Source organism: Serinus canaria, chromosome Z, assembly GCF_022539315.1.
Source record: "Serinus canaria isolate serCan28SL12 chromosome Z, serCan2020, whole genome shotgun sequence".
Classification (NCBI taxonomy): domain Eukaryota; kingdom Metazoa; phylum Chordata; class Aves; order Passeriformes; family Fringillidae; genus Serinus; species Serinus canaria.
In genome coordinates, this window is record NC_066343.1 from 52,364,941 (window position 1) to 52,381,816 (window position 16,876).

The 16,876-nt window shown below is 42.4% G+C and overlaps 1 protein-coding gene across 1 annotated transcript in view; it reads left to right on the forward strand.

Moving 5' to 3' along the window:
* The first annotated feature begins 5,997 nt into the window (after positions 1-5,997).
* PDE8B (phosphodiesterase 8B) overlaps positions 5,998-16,876 on the forward strand; it is a 70,310-nt gene continuing 59,431 nt past the window's right edge. Inside the window, exon 1 of the mRNA XM_050986681.1 lies at positions 5,998-6,392. Within this exon, the coding sequence (XP_050842638.1) occupies positions 6,081-6,392 (312 nt within the window). The 5' untranslated portion in view covers positions 5,998-6,080. The remainder of the gene's footprint in view (positions 6,393-16,876) is intronic.

A 16,876-nucleotide genomic window follows, 5' to 3' on the forward strand; every position in this document is an offset into this window, starting at 1 on the left:
GGATGAACGGGCCGGGAAAGAAGGTAAGGGGAAGCCGGGAGGGTCAGGGGCTGGCGGGACGACCTCAGGGGCTGCCCCATGCCGCAGGGTGCTCGAAGCCGGGGCACCACGGTGTCGGGTGTTGACACTTTCCGGGCGTTCTCCCGCTCCGGTCGGCGGGGCTGGAGGAGATGTGTCCCACCGCCGGGGCCGCTGCGGCGTCTGCCCGGCCCCGCTCAGCGCGGCTCGGCTTCGCCGGGAGGTGTGCTCAGTAGTGCCTGTAGCCCCAAAGCCAAGAAGTCAACCTTTCCGATGGTGCCGTGACCACCCGACAGGGATTTTCTGTGCAGATGTTTCCGGAGAGCAGTAAATCAAGGGAGGAGGGTTCTGTTGTTGAAGTAATAACGAGCAAAGAACTAGCTGCTTTTGAGGAAACGACCACCAAGTGCTGCTTGGGGGAACTGTTCCGTGCTGTCAGGAGAGCTGAGCTGCACTTCTTAGCTTTGGAGTGCTGCGAAGTATTTGATTCCAGCCAACGCAAAGGCAAACCAAAGAGTCCGCTCGAGACCAGCAGCCTAAGCCTTTTAAATGTGGTGTGATCCGTCTTGTTCTAGAAAATTTGCTCATAACTAGAAGTATGTGGCCACTGTCCTATCAGAAATTCAGCTCCTCAGGTAAATGCTAACACCTGTTGCAACTGCTAGTGGCTGGACTGTTGTTGCTAAGTATGTTACTCTTCCTCTTCAAAACGTTGTAGTAAAGGTTTGCTGTGTCTCTTGAAATAAAGCTGATAGTAAGGACAGTACCATTTTGGCCCATACTAGGGAAAATGACTGCAGGTGTTCATCCCCAGGAGGGAATCTGCATCCCTCGGGCAGCTCATCACCTCTCAGCAGTGAGGAGCAAAATGCCAGGGCTTCATTTTTACCTACCTGTAGGGAGGGAGAAAAAACTGCAGATGGAGAAGGGCATTGAACTTCCTTGCTCATACGCAAAGCGGTGGAGAAGGTAGAGAGTGAGAGAAGGCCACCTGTCCCTCTTGCACTCTCACAACCATTTGTGCCTGGCAACTCATGCAGTGGCAAGGGTTGCTAGTGGAAAGGAAACCAGACTGAATTTTCTCTTCAGCTTTGCTCCCTTGAAACAGGCTTCTTTCCCCACTTGCAAAATATCCATAATGTAAACTTCTGGGCAAAACTGAACTAAGTGGCATTGTCGAAGCCTGTCAAAATCTGATTGTTGAAGGAAGATAAAGTTAAGTTCTATGGTAAGATTAGCAAGCAATTCCAGGCACCTCATTCTATTGAATACCTACCAGAGGGTATATTTTTTGTAGGATTTTGTGACTGGGAGACAATTATTTGCAGCAGTCACAGAGACAGTGTAACAAAATCAAGGTAAATTAAAACCCAGTTTTGCTGCCGTGAGTGATTTTTCAAAGTTATGAAATTAAAGGAATTTGGGGCAGGAATTTTTTTTAAAGAAGGATTGTTTTGCTTTTTGGTTGAATTTGAGAGAGGTCATTACTGTTAGTAATGTTCCTCTTCATCTTTGTTAAGCAAGTAATTGGATTTGTAGACTGAAAACCACACTTTGCTCTTTCTCAAGCAAAAGTAATCTTCACCTCTTGTATTTATTACATTTTTGATTTCCAAGTGTCATGATTTCTTGTATTGTTGATGAGTAAAAACATGAAGTTAGCATTTGATAATACATTATACATTATCAAAGTACCATAAAGATGGGGGTGTTTTTAACAAAACTGTGGTGTACCAAGAAAAGTTCTGTTCTAGCTGTCATGACTATTTTTCTCATATCTGTTTAAGTTAAAAACAGTGCATGGAATCTGGATACTTTAAATAATTTTTAGGCATTAACTTTGCTGTAATCTGGGTGTACAGGATGTTGTTTTTTACTGTAGTTAAGAAATTTGTTGGACCAATATGAAAAGACTGAGAAACTGTTGAACCTAACAGCCTAGGTTTTTTTTGGTTTTGGTGGTGTTTTTGTTTTTTTGTTTTTTTTTTTTTTTTTTTTTTGCACAGGCTTATTTATATATTCTTAAACTGGTTTTACAGTAAATGACCCATGAATAGAGGTAGCTGTCTTCAACAGTGGGTTGTCAAGTACCAGATTTTCAAGTCTCTGTAAAATAGGACCTCTGAAGTAGTATATTCTTACTGCAATGAACTGGGATTTATAGATGATACTTCCAATAATACCAACATAAACTTCACAGTCTACTCAGAGCATAAAGCCTTAATATTGAGGTCAGAGTGAAGCCTATGACTGGCTTTGAAAGGGATATAAAGTTTTGAAGAGTATATTTTCCTCATTCTGGAGGGATTTGCAGGTGTAAACACCATAGAGAATGTATATCCTCTGCTTTCTACTGGAAAAAAAACCTAAAATACAAAATCCTTCAGGGAAACCTCTGGTTTCCAAAATCACTCTTATGTTTAAATTCATCATGCTGAAATTAGTCATGTGTAAAAAACTAGTTTCCTGTAAGCATAAAATTTGTTAGGATTTATATTGTTGCAGTTAAAGACAGCAAAAGCTCTTTAGTAGTGGAAAAACTGATACATGTGAATATTTTCCAGGTCCTGGATGCACTGGCTTCATTCTGGGGCCATACTAAATATGCATTTCTGAGGGCAGATTCTGCTTCGGTATAGCTGTTTCTTCTGTATGCTCTTGGTTGGTGTGTGCTGCTCACAGTAAAGCCTTCTGCTTTAGTGCTCATCAGTCAGGGCATACTGCAGCAAGAAGATTTCAGGAGCATGACTGGAGTGTGCTATAAGAGGTGTGCTGTAAGTGGGCACCCTCTTTAAATATTCCCTCTTTCTCCTTGTTCAGTAAATCCATGGTTGTCTTCTCGCAGGCAAGATGCAGGAAGAGCACTGATGGTAGGAAAAGGAGTCTTTAACTTTCCTTCAGTTCCTACTTCAGTGGCAGACATACTTCCCCTCTGCAGCCACTCACTCAGATGTGCTCCATCTTCTGCTCACACTGATCAGCCCTTACTTGTTCTATATTCTTGTGTCTCTAAGCTCCTTCTGAGCACTGTGCTTCTGAGGAGAGGATGAGAGTTGAGACTGTTGAGCCTGGAGAAGAGAAGACTCATCCATGTAAAACTGTGAGTACAAGGAGGAGTGCAAGGAGGACAGACCCTTTCAGTGGTGCACAGTGACAAGTCCAGAGGCAGTGGACATGAAAGAAGCTGTAAAATGGGAGATCCTCTCTGACCATCATCAAGGAACTGTAAGGGTGACTGAGCACTGGAATAAATAGGTAGTCCAGAGGTGTCATCTTCATACTTGGAGATACTAAAAAATACATCCAGATATGCCCATTCCAAGCAACCAGCTATAGACAGTCCTTCTTGGGTGTGTGGGGGATTTGACCAGATGACCCTTTCAAACTCAACCATCCTTTGGTTCTAGGACTTCCTGATTCTGCTGTCAAGCAAAGCATTGTTACTCTTCACAGTTTCCTGTTGCTTTTCAGCAGTCCGCATAGTTCCCCATCCTGAAGCAGCCTTCACTCTTCTCAAGAACTCTGGCATGTTGCACAGAGAGACTTATCCTCTTTAGTTGTGCTCTTTCACCATAAAACTAAAGTAAACAGCAAGAACAAGTTGCTGCTTGAGGGCTGCTTTTAGTAATGCTTCTCCAGAATTGTGACTTCTTATTCCTATGGCTTATTTTCTGGCATCAACTCCAATGTATACCTAAGCAAGGGAAATCCATGTGAGAATGGGCTGATTCCTGCGATACTGTCTGAAGCCAATAGCAAAGTTGTCACTGAATTCAATGGAAACAAGGCAGAGACTGGAATACTGGGATGTTAAGGAAACCTGACTGACTGATTAACAAAGTAACTTATCTGGTAATTGATATCAATTCAGAAAAAGAGACTGTGAATATCTAGTAACACAGTTTAGGGTATGAGATAATATTTTCACCAAGCTCATTCTGCAAAGTCCAAAAATGGTTTATGTTCACATCCTTTATTAAAATTCTAAGCGCCATTGATACCTGGGGTGGGTAAATTTCCATGAAAAACATCTCAAACTATTCAGTCAACAAATCTTAGAGTCTTTTGGGTAACATCGTTTACCCAAAAATTATAAGTTTTGGATGTACCCTGCAAGTGTATGGGTTCTGAGTGGCATTCCTGAGCTCCTGGCTCTCTTCCAAATCTCAGCTGTAGTGTAGGGCAGGCAGCTCAAATCCCCAATTCAAGTTTCCCAATCATTAATAGAAAGGAAGAGAGACTTGGGAGTATTGCAATGAATGTGTAAAAGTGGCTGCTCCTGTTATTAAGTGAGGTTTTAGGACACATTCATCTGCAACTAAGTGCATTATGCGCTGGGAGGCAGTGAGGTCTCATGCAGAGCTGCAGTCTAAGTAGCAAGAAAGGCTGCATGGTTGAGTGATGAAGCACAGTCTCCTTCATTTTACTTATATTGAGCCTATCTCCAAGGTTGTCCTCAAAGATAGCCACCAGCAGAGCACTGTGGCAGTGGGAAAACATGCAAATATGTAGCATGTGCAGGATGTAAACCACAACTTGATTTGTAAACAGTGACAACTAGTGGAGAGAAGAGTTACCTAGAAAATTGTGATTACCAGGGCCAGCACGGGCTCACTTTGGTAACTGAAAAACTGAAAATACTTTGTCAAACAAATTGATGATCTCAGTCCAGTTTCTTGATGAACTAGTGCCTGTCTTATGTTGCCATAATTGCAATGATCCATGCGCTGCATCAAGACAGGCAGAGGCTAAGGCTCAGTCTCTCTAAGCTGAGGCATTTTAGCTGTGAAACCATCACTTACAAGTAAACTGAAATCTAATTCATGAAAGTGCTTCAAAAGCACTAAGAACCAAAAATAACGTATTCAGACCATTTTGTTGTACAACATCACAATCCTTGCACCAGCCATGCTTCGTGGTTCTAGTATTTTTATATCATTCATTAAAACCAGGTGGAGAAACAGTGGTCAAACATCAGGTAATATTCCAAGAGGAAGAAAAGGTATATACAAGTCTTCCTTGGTGGCTGGGTTTTAGATAAATGCTTTATTAAACAGGAAGCATACTGCTTGGACGACATTACCAATTCTTGAAGGATTTATAATGTGCCGTTTAAAACAGAGGGATTTAAAAACTAAAATCTTGCAAAGACTTAAAACCTCCATGTTTAGCTTTACACCTCCTACATATTTTCGCTGTGGTCAATGAAACTATTCACTGTGGAAAGCTAAGAAGGTGTGTAAATCTCTGTAGCATTAAACATTTCTCTTGATTATTCTCACCAGGGACTGGAAATAAGGATTGTCAGCTATCAAACACAGAGGGTAAAATGGCAACTTGTGTCACTGAATATTGGCTTAATTGAAAAGCAGCATTAAGAATTGTGAAACAATTCTGGGCTTTTTTTCCTAACTTGCAGTAGATGCTATGTGGCTCTAAACTGCTCCCTTGAGTACCCTAAAACAACTGAGATTTGCTCACCCAAGAGTAGGGCACATTTTGATTGTCAAAATAAGTATTTGTAACTTTTTTTTTAAAAAAATATTTAATTCAACAGGGGTTGGTGGGCACGTGTGTGTGTGTGTGTGTGTGTGTAATGTTGTCCCTACGGGATGCTTGAAAACAGACCCTCTGCCTGGGTCATGAGGGGGCTGCACCTCTGATGATCATTCTTCCCACCCTTCTCTTCACCCTTCTCCTCACCCTTATCATTCTCCTCATCCTTTTCCTCATCCTCCTCCGCTTCCCCCTACCCCAGGTGAACACAGCCCGCTGGTCGCTGGCGCTTCGTAGGACGCTGCCGAAGAGGGGAAGGGGCTTAGCAGGTCTAGGGACCCCGGAGGCAGCTCGGGGAGCGGGCGGGGGTGACGGGGAGGCGCCGCAGGGGCGGGAGTGGCCGGGGCAGCGCCACCGGCGGGGGGAGGCGCCGGTGCCGGCGGCGCGGGGTGCGCGGCGCAGGGGCGGCGGCCCCGCAGCCCGGGCGGGCGGCAGGTGGGAGCGGAGCGGAGCAGAGCGGAGAGGAGCGGCGGTGCAGCGGGGCGGGGTGGCTGGGAAGGGAAGGGATGGGCTGCGCACCCAGCATTCACGTCTCGCATAGCGGTGTGATATACTGCCGGGACTCGGAGGAGTCCAACTCCCCCCACCAGACCACCACGATCTCGCAGGGCACCACCACCCTGCACGGCCTCCTCGTTAAGACAGACGCGGCCGACTCCATCCCCTCCGTCCTCGCCTACCAGAGCCGGCAGCCGCCGCCCTCCGCCGGCCCCCGGCGCAAGGAGCGCAGGGAGTCCGGCGGCGCCTCCGCCCGGTCCAGGACGCCCCACTGCTGCAGCGTCGAGGCGGAGACCCAGACCAGCAGCTCCAGCGCCAAGGTAAGCGTCGCCGCTCCGGAGGGATCTCCGGCGGTGCCGGTGCGCGTCCCCGCCGGCCGCGGCAGAGGGAGGACGGTGCGTGGAGCCAGCGCCTCCCCCGCCGGAGGATGCTTGGCCGGCGGGATGCAGCTGGCAGGAGCGGTGCCCTAGTGCCCACTGACTCACCGCAGCTGCGGCGGCCGGGCCGGGCCGGGCTGGCACTGCTGCGGGGGGGCCGCCTCGCCTGGAGCTCGCCGGGGGGAGCAGCAGCCGCCGGGCCCCTCGGGCTCTCGCCGCCTTTCTCCGCCCCGAGCCCACAGCTTCGGTGCGGCTCCGGAGCGCCCTGTGCTGGAATCGGCCGCGCACACCCAGCGAGCGGGGAAAGGGTTTGTTTCGAGCTCTGTAGCCGATGGTAGAGAGTACTTGGTGCTGGCTTTATTTACTTCATCCCTTTTTCTTCCCGCCGTATCTGTTAAAATGAACTGTTGCTTCTAGGCGTGGGTGTTTGGCTGAGAACCGAACCACTATAATATGCACGCGTATGCTGATGCACCTTGCTGGTGTAGGGCTGTGGAGATGCTCCTGGAGGAGCAGGCGGGGGCTGTCTGTAGGGTACTTGGGAGACTTGGGTCCCCCTCTCAGTGGCTAAGGCAGGCACTGCTGCAACCTGCCTGTCAATATCTTCACTTAAGTTTAGCACTTGCATAGAGATCATTGTGCTGGATTTTTTTTTCCCATGAGGTTTGTTTGGTTTGTTGGGTTTGTTGGTTTTCTTTTTAGTATCAGAATAGGTAACTTCCCTGAAAGCCTTTTAGAAATTAAATTTTGCTTTGTTGCCCCCTTCCAAAGTTTGTTAATTAAAAAAAAAAACCAACAAAACCGGTGTCTTGATCTAAGCTGCATCTTAGCTTACTTTTCTGTTTTACTAAGAAAGCAGGATATCATGTCACAAAGTAATCCTAGTATTTTGTTAGAATATCAGTAAGAAATTCCAAAGTTATAAAATGTTCCTTAATAATTTAAAAATTCAGCAGTCATCTTAAGGAAAACATAAATGGGAGAAATCACAGAAAAAAGCCCCAAACACCCCCACAGCCCATTGTCAGTTTGTTAGTTCAAATGCTGAGAAACTTGTAGAATTGTTTGCATTCACATTAACTGTTTTACTCATTCAGATGAGGAGCCTGCATCATCAACAACTGAGACAAAATTAAGCATGACTGGAATAAAACAATTCTTGTATTTCTTGGATTTGTACATTTATTTTATTTTTTTACTAGTCAGAATGCAATACTTAAGACAAAATATGATTTCTTTTTTAATGATTTCTTTTTTCTCCTGTTAAGAGGAGAGGAAGATCAAAACACCTTTACAATTGTTTTAAGTTGAGAATTGAAAAGAAAATTGGAAGAATTGGAAAAAAAATTCTTTTATAGTCACAACTTGGTTCTCAATAGCTGTTTACTATATGTTATTCCATTATGTGCTGTTACAAACAAATATATTTCCCAACTTTCTAGTTATTCAAACTACGTGTATTTCAGATGGTTTTGAACTTTCTGATTGGTATTGTAATGTTATGGGTTCAACAAGGCCCAGTGCTGGGTCCTGCCCTTGGGTCACAACAACCCCAGGCAGCTCCACAGGCTGGGGCAGAGTGGCTGGAAAGGAGCTGGGGGTGCTGGTGACAGCGGCTGAACATGAGCCAGGGTGTGCCCAGGTGGCCAAGAAGGCCAATGGCATCCTGGCCTGGATCAGCAATGGTGTGGCCAGCAGGGCCAGGGCAGGGATTGTCCTCCTGCACTGGGCACTGGTGAGAGCACATCTTGAGTGTTGTGTTTAGTTCTGGGCTCTTCACTACAAGACATTGAGGGGCTAGAATGAGTCTAGGGAAGGGAAACCGAGCTGTGGAAGGGTCTGGAGCACAAGTCCTGTGAAGAACAGCTGAGAGAGCTTGGGAGTGAGAGAGAAGCCTGAAGAAAAGAAAGCCCAGGAGGGACCTTTCCACTCTCTACAAGTTAAAGGAGTGTGCAGCCAGGTGGGGGTTGGTATCTTCTTCCAGGCAACAAGAGACAGGATGAGAGGAAACAGCCTCAAACTGCTCCAGGGAAGGTTCAGGTTGTACATGAGGAAGAATTTCTTTACACAAAGGATTGTCAAGCATTGGGAGTGACTGGCCAGGAAAGTGATAAAGTCACCATCCCTGGAGCTGTGCAAGAAATGACTGGATGTGGCACTCAGTGACATGGTCTTATTGATACAGTGGTGATTGGTCAAAGATTGGATTTGATCTCGGACGTCTTTTCACAGAATCACAGAATTAACTAGGTGGGAAAAGACTTTTGAGATCAGCAAACCCAACCTATGACTCAACATCACCTTGTCAACTAGCCCATGGCACAAAGTGCCACATTCAGTCTTTTCCACCCTAAATGATTCTGTGGTTCAGAATTGTGATTATTTTTGATAGCTTCACTTCTTTTTACAAATTATGAGTTTGTTAGCTCTCTGGGATTTTTGAGGTTATTTAACAACTGTTTCAATTACATAGTAGAAATATTTCCATTCTTATAAGAATTAAGACCTGTAATTTTTTTTTTTTTTTTTTTAATTTGAGTTAGAACTGCCTTTCTTACTGCCAGTCCTGGCATGATTTTATACATCACACTAAAGTATTGACTACAACGGGGTTGGGTTATTACAGAACTGTCATAAAGGCAAAATACTATACTATACTTGACAGATTATAGGAAGTGGAAAAGTGTGGAAACATGTTTCTGCAGTAGTACATGATAACAATATTTATTTCTATAAAAGCTCAAAAGTGAAGAATAATATTATTTATTTTGGTATGGAAAGAGTGTCTAGCAGTACCACTTCATTTTAACTGCTGTAGTGCTTGGTTGCATCTATTAGCAATATTGGATATGCCATACCATATGGCATCACACATGGGGAAAGAAGGAGGAAGGCACAGGAGACATTTGGAGTGATAGTGTTTGTCCTCCCAAGCAGCCACTGCATTTGATGAGCCCTGCTCTTCCGGGAATGGCTTTACACCTTCCTACCCATGGGAAGTGGTGACTTAATTCCTTGTTTTGCTTTGCTCATATGTGCACCTTTTTACTTTACCTTTTAAAGTGTCAAAATTCATGAGTTGTTTCACTTTTACTCTTCAGATTCTTCCCCATCCTCTGGGTGGTGGAGTGAATGAGCAGCTGCCTGGGGCTCAGTTGCCATCTGGGGTTAAACCACCACAAAATCTCATCTAAGTGTTTTAGGGGACAAAACCAATATATTGGGTGTTAGCACTATTATATATTAAAATAATTGTCTGTTCTGTAACTGCTCAAACCACTTAAACCATGTTGCTTGGTGTGTCTTCATTTTGTGTTCTAAACTGCTCTTTAGTTGTTTACACAATCAAGTATTGCACCTTACATTTGATCCTTCCTTTATACAATGTTTTAAAACTCATCCACACTATGGTATGAAACAAGCATTAAAATAAATCAACTTGTAACAATTTCACCCCCTTTCAGTTCAAATTAAAAATAAAATAAAAGCCAACCAAAGAAAAAAATGATCCCGTGTCACTTAAAACATATGGCTTATCTAAACCTTACTTTCAAAGTCTATTTGGTCTGTATTCATCTGGTGTGAGGTCAGTGTTATAAAAGATAATTTTTTGCTTTTTGCTTTTCTCCTCCTTTCCTTAATGAAAAGTTCTGAACTGTTCAGATCATTTAAATGTGTTAATCCCATCCCACTCATACTGTTTATGAGTAACCAGTCAGCAATTTTGGTAGGTGTGTGTGTTTCTTTTGATCTTGAAAGCCTGGTAAACAATTATCTACTTTGCCTGACAAAGATCTCAGGTGGACTTGTTGTGGGTTGATTTGGGAGAGGACCCACAGTTTCTGTTGCCCAGCCATACACTAGTCTGTTCTTAAAGTACTTGGGCAGAAGCACTCAACTGAAAAAAACCCAGACATTCCTTCCCCTTGTACCCTCCTTAACAAAGCAAAACAGGATCATGGAAAGAAATGTTCCATCAGCTTTCTATAAAGATACAAGGCATTTAGCTTCCATCACAGAAGCATAACTATGAGCTGAGAAGATGCTGACTGTATAATGGCTGCTTGACCCATTGCTCAGTTATTGCTGGTTCTGAAGGGCAGCAGTACCAGCTGTTTAGCAAGAAGCAAACAGTTTTTTGGACACATCCTTGGGGATTTGAAAATGTAAAAAAATGCTTACCTTATATATGTTTACATCTTTTAATTATGGCCAAATCTTAAGCAGAAGTTGTGAAAAGTTCTGATTCTTTTGAGTATCTTGAGACTTCATAGCATTAACAAAACTTCACAGCAACAGACAAGTTTCAAAGCTGATGTTGCCAATATATTAGCTAGATGGGAAAAAAACCTCCAAACTTGCAGGCTTCCTTTGATTACTTTATCATATTTTTCTTCTTGAAATTACAAGAACAGCAGGTGTAATGATTTGGTTCTTCTTATGCTGTCTTCTTTGTAGAAAAGAAAGACTTGTTTATGAGTCTCTCTTGATCAGTCACAATAACAGTAGACTTTGACAGTTTTCAGGCTTTTCTGTAGCAAAATAATTATTAGAAGCAAAGCTCAGAAATAAGCAAAAATACAATGGGACAGTATCTCTTACCAGTATTGGCTGTGTTAAGTTTCAAGGTGGAAGTGTTGGGACATATCCTTCTCTTCAAAATGTCAAGGACATAGGTTTTTTGGTTGGGTTTCGGGTTTTTTTGTTTGGTTGGTTTGATTTTTGGTTTTGGTTTTGGTTGTTTTGGTTGGTTTTTTTTTTATGTGGGGAATAAGTCAAATACTGCAGCTGCCAAATACAAAGTGGAGAACATCAAGAAATCCAGCCACTGAAAGAGATGCATCAGGTTCATAGGTCATGTAGAAATGCAATCATAAGTACTGCCTTGATTTCAAATACACTTGTCTTTCAGGCAGTACCACATATGAGAAAAGTCAGGGTACTTCCCACATTTCTGGTTTTGTCTGAGGTGTACTACTGGCTAGTAGTCAGTTCTGTGGCATGCGGAACACGGCAGGTGTAGTGTAAACTTAGGAAATAAACCTCCCAACTCTGTAACTTAGTGTGATGAAGGACCATTTCACAACTCAGTAGGACACCTGAGACATAAGGCACCACTTGAACATAGCTGAGGACCGCGGAGTTGGCATACAAAATTTGAGCAGGCCAAAAAGTGTTGAAATATGTTACAGTGTAGGACCTCGTTAATTTAGGCTAGCTGTTCTGTGAGAGGTGCTGGCCTGAATAGCTCTTACCATAAAGAAAATTACTAGTATAGAGGTGTTCTTCTGTGACTAAGCCCAGATATCTTAAATGAATACAGTAAAAGAAATTTTGCTGCTCTGTTTCTGACCTTTCCATTCCTCCTTCAAATGATGCAGGTGAACTTTGGCAAGCACTGTAGTTATGCTCTTAAGCAATGCTAGACAGAAGAACTGTTACAAAACAGATAAAACCATTTCTTCAGAAAATATTAAACCACCTGGCAAAGAGAAGCCTGATTAATGACTTTGCTTTGAGTCACACAACATTCTGAACTTCCAAAATTGCTCTGGATGATGTGCATTTATATCACTAAAAATAAAATGAGCACACGTGCGTGCACACACACATGTACAAGAAAAGAGAATTGCTGAAGGCTTGTAAGAGAACAATGAGCCTCAATAGTTTCATCATTAGAACTCAGCAGGTCCGGGACCCTTCTGAGTCCTTCAGTAAAAATTTATTTTAAGACTTTGTCTTTCAGTGCCCAAAATACCAAATGGTTTTAAACTGACCATTAGCAGCATCTGTTTTCCGCTTTTACTGTTTGATATGCACAGAATGAGAATGAGGTTTTATCTTCTGAGGAGCTTGGTGTGAATCTTTCAACATTTTCTCCTTTGCACATGTAACTTTTTTAAAAGTGCCTTTAGTAAACAGTGGATGTACCTGTGTGGCTGCTAGAAAATAACATGTAAAGTGTTTTATGATGCAGCAGAGTTTACATTTTTTTGGTAAGTCTTGTCAAACCCAGGATTATAGCTTAAGGAAATCAACAATCACATTTGCTCATGTAAAGACCAAAGTACAGAGCATTGTGAAGAGCAGTCTGTGTGTTTGAAGTGGTTGAGGGCGTGAGTTTACAGCTAACAACTGCCACCTGATGATCTCTTGTGCGGTACTGTCTCCCTCTGGCACAGATCAGTAGGTGCATTTCTAGCCCAGAAAGTCACCAGCAGTCACCTTGCTGCAGGGCAGCAACACAGCACCTGACTGTCCCCTTGCTTCTCTGAGGGCATCTTCTCTGGGGCGATCTCACAGACCATAGAGTAAAATGAGCTCATTCTGCAGGGGCTTCCACAGCTCCCCCAAAACACCAGTGCTTTTGGCTTGTGAAGCTTGAGTCACCTTTCCCTCTAGGTGAGGAAGAAGCTCTGTGCAAAGATACATTGTTAATTTTGAGTTAAGGTGACGTTCTGTACAGCTTTTTGGTGGCAGTGTCTACTCCAGGTAACTTTCTTCACTTGAGAGAACCATTAGTCCATTTGCTAGTGAACTTTATTTTTCCCTTTCAGTTCAGCCATTTGTGTTAACCACAGCCCCATCCTTCAGCATCCAATTATTTAGAAATGTCTTTCTCACCCGTGTTGTCAGCTGTAAAAGAACAAAATGCATTAGAGACATGCTGTTCCTTTGTATTACCTCTGACTCTTTGAATAGTGAGGCACTCTGGAGAATAGTTTTAAAAAATCCATGTATATCTCTACCCTGTACATCTCTGACTTGGCTATCCAATGCCAAATATTTCTTATATTGGATGTAGAAAGGGTAGAGTGCAGATTTATGCTGAGAAACCCCTCAGCTAAATGGTGCTGCTTCAGAAACTCTCTTAATATTAACCTCCTAATAATGTGAGTTATTCACTTTGAAAATGCATGTCTAATTTTGATGTAGATTTACAATTCATTGACCTTTTGCCCTGGATTCAGATTGCATCTGAGGAGGTGGTTTTTGGTCCAAAAGGATGGGAAAACTGGACCAATGCAGTTGGTTTCGTAGCATGGAAGAATGGAGTGGGAATTGCAAAGATCTGGGCCACCTGGACTCCAGTACACAGTATTCACAGACAATACAGTCAGGTGTGAATGTGTGTATAGATATTATTCAACCACATTTAAATAAGAATTCCAAAGGAAAAATGGATAATTGAGAGACTCTGCATCAGTAGGGTCAGTAACATCCACTGATTAAATGAGCAGAAGGGAGTTTTGAAGCAATATAGGTAGTAAAAATCAAGCTATTCAACATCTGTTTGTAAGCCTAGGAGAAGCTGCTCACAGTCAGTTTTCATATAGAGCTGCACCCTGTCATGAATTACAATTATTTTGTTTATATTTGGATGAGTGAGGTCTGATTCCTACCTTGTTATATGCATGTTTTCATCAAATAGTGATATTGTTACAGGTGGTATACCTGTCAGTGCTCTAAAAAAAAAAAATATCAGTGTAATTGAATGTGGAATTGAACATAAGGTCTCTGGTGTTAGCTTGGGAGCTACTTCCAGCAGTCAATTTTCCCTTTTTTCTTAGGTTAGCCATTTTGCTACAAGAACTCTGAGAGAGGATTTTCTCCTCCCCTGCTGCAGATTTGGAAGGGCACTGTGGACTTGAATGTTGTCATTGTTCCCCTGCAGTTATCGTGTCCATTATGAAATGCAATTTATCAAACCGTTGTGCTAGCCCAAAAACCAAGAAACCTCTTTTAGAAAAGGAGAGAGAAAATTAGGTTTAGCTTTTTGTGTGTGTTCTTTCCCAAAGTTAATCAAATTTCTTCTTCTGAGACCCGAGAATAGGTGTTAATGTGATGACACAGGTGTTTTCTGGATAGACCCAAGCTCAAGTCTCTGTTTTGAAAGTGTCTAAAAAGGTTCTCCCATGTGAGTACTCTTCTTCCTGGATTGTTGGCTGTTGTGGGTTTCTCTTTCTCTTGCTTTTAAGATTGCTTCCCTGAAATCCATGCATTCCTGAGAGTCCTGCCTGATGAATCACTACTTCCTCCTTGTCACAAAGACAAATATTTCTTAAACAGCTGTTTAATTATATTGTGAAAAACACAAGATTTCAGAAAGGGTGGTAATATTACATTCCAGAATAAATCCATTCACGTTTGTTAAATGTTTAGGTCTGTGTTAATGTTCCAAGCAGTGTTGTGGCTCATGGAAGAAGTCAGTAACTGCCGAGTCAAACACCTTTGCCATGGCCTTCTTTCAGGCTGCTGCATTTTACATCAAATTGCAGTGTGGAGACTAGGATAGCTAGACAAAAAAGTTAAGATTTCTTGCGTTCTCATGGTCACAGTGTACTGATCTGCAGCTGCTGGACAGCTCTCCTTCCCCTTGGAGCACTGGATGGCAGCAACAGGGTGCTGGTGGAAACCTGGGAAATCTTTGGCTGCCTTTATTCCAAAGACATCAAAAAGGTCAGCTGGAGTACTATGGTGTGGTGGGTGGCTAGAGAAGAGATGGATGAAGTGAAGGTCTGAGATGGGCTAAGCAGGCTAAGATGGGCTAAGATGGGCTTTTTTACTATTTGAACATTGTTCAAGTAGTAAAAAAGTGATCAGTCTAGCCAAGCTGGGGTGGTTGGGGATGGGTCCGGTGTTATGGGCTGGAGGAGGTCAGGGCAGAGACATGCCAAAGGGAGTGGGGCTTAAGGGGCATGTGGGTAGAGAGCTGTTTTGGAGGGAAATAAGTCTTTTCTTGGTGGCACTGGATGTCTTTGATGCTTAGGAGTCTTGAGGAGATGTGATGTCTGAATCTAGAGATTACTGTCCAAATCTTAGAGCTGCACAACAAAAACGTTTCTTTACCAGCCAGTGCTGCTGCAGCAGGAATTGCCTAGATGATGTTCTGTGTACAAAACTGTAGTAACGTGCCCAGGGCTGCCTAAAGCCACTTGTTAGTCTGTGCTTGTCTCTGTTTCATTAATGAGCCCATCGCAGTAGCAGAGGACTCCTTCTACATCTTGTAGTCAAACGCTTGAAAGCAAGAGAGAAGTATCTAATGTTAGTCTAGAAGATCACTAACCACCTGTTTTCTGAAGGAAGTTTTGACAAAAGAGAGACAAAGGTATTCTCCCCAAAACCAAAATTACAACAACAAAATAACACCAAAGCAAAACGAGTTAACACTAAGAATCAAAATTGTTCAAATACGGTGATACTACTGATAATACTGGTTTTAGTATAACTTCTGTGATAACTTTGTTAAATGGCAGCAGGTACTGCTTTATTGCAATCCCAATTAGGAGAGAATTCAATGTGTTAGCTCTGTGAGTCTGATGCATGGGAATCATTTTAAATTAATGTTTGTTTTGGTTTGGGTTTTCTTTTTTTGCAAATGTAACTTTTTATAAATAGTGTCATTTTATTTGGTGCAACAGTTTCTTTGATACATTCTGGGATTTTTTTTTAATTTGTTTGTTTGTTTGTTTGTTGTTTTGTTTCAGTGTAACGGAGCTTCTACTACTCTGGTCCATTAGGTGAGATTGGACTGAGCAACAGAACTTTTTTTTTTTCTCACACTATTAATGGGTTAAAAAACTATGTGTTTGATAGATTTTTTTAAGGCTCACACTCAAGACAAGAGTTGTGCAAGTCTTAAAGACAATATGTTTTAAATGTCATAATTTTAAGTTAGATCCTGTGCATCCTGGTGATGGAGATGTCAGACTTTTTCTTTCAGGTTTATGAAAGCGAAATATAAAATTATTGAGACCAGAAAAACTAGTGGGACTGATGAATATTACAATCAGCGAGAATGGGTGTCTGTTTGCAGAAACACATTAACAAGAACAGCTGATGCACATACAGATCTCTCTTGGCCCTCTGGCATTTTGGGCTTAGGGACTAACCATACAGTTCAAAGAGTTCAGTAATGAACTGTCTTCAAAGAAGGGAATCTTTTTCATGGGTTCCATTGCATTTACACAAGAGGCTGTTTTTAGATGAAGCATTTTTTTGCCCCTTTGGAGCTATAAGACATCTGCGACCTCACCTTAGATTTGAAAAATCTGCTGTGCTGGAAGTAACTCCTTTAGGGCCATCCTTTCATGTTTGCTTTATTGTTGTTTTTCATTTAGTTGCAAATATCTGCAGACCAGTAGATAGTTTTATACTGAAAAAGGTGCTGTATTTCTGTAGCTCACAGGTGAAGTCTTGTCAGAGAATAGTGTTCTCCTGCATGGCTGATGCACATGATTGCCTATCAAAGGATCACCCTTAATCATTTGAATTTTTTGTATATCATTTCCTATCACTGAAGAAAAAGAATAATTTTATTTCAAAATCTAATGAATGAGCTTAAAATGCAGTGTTTACTGTACAAAACAATGTTTAATGCTACAACATGTAAAAACTTGGTATCATTTTGCACTTCCAGCCCCAGT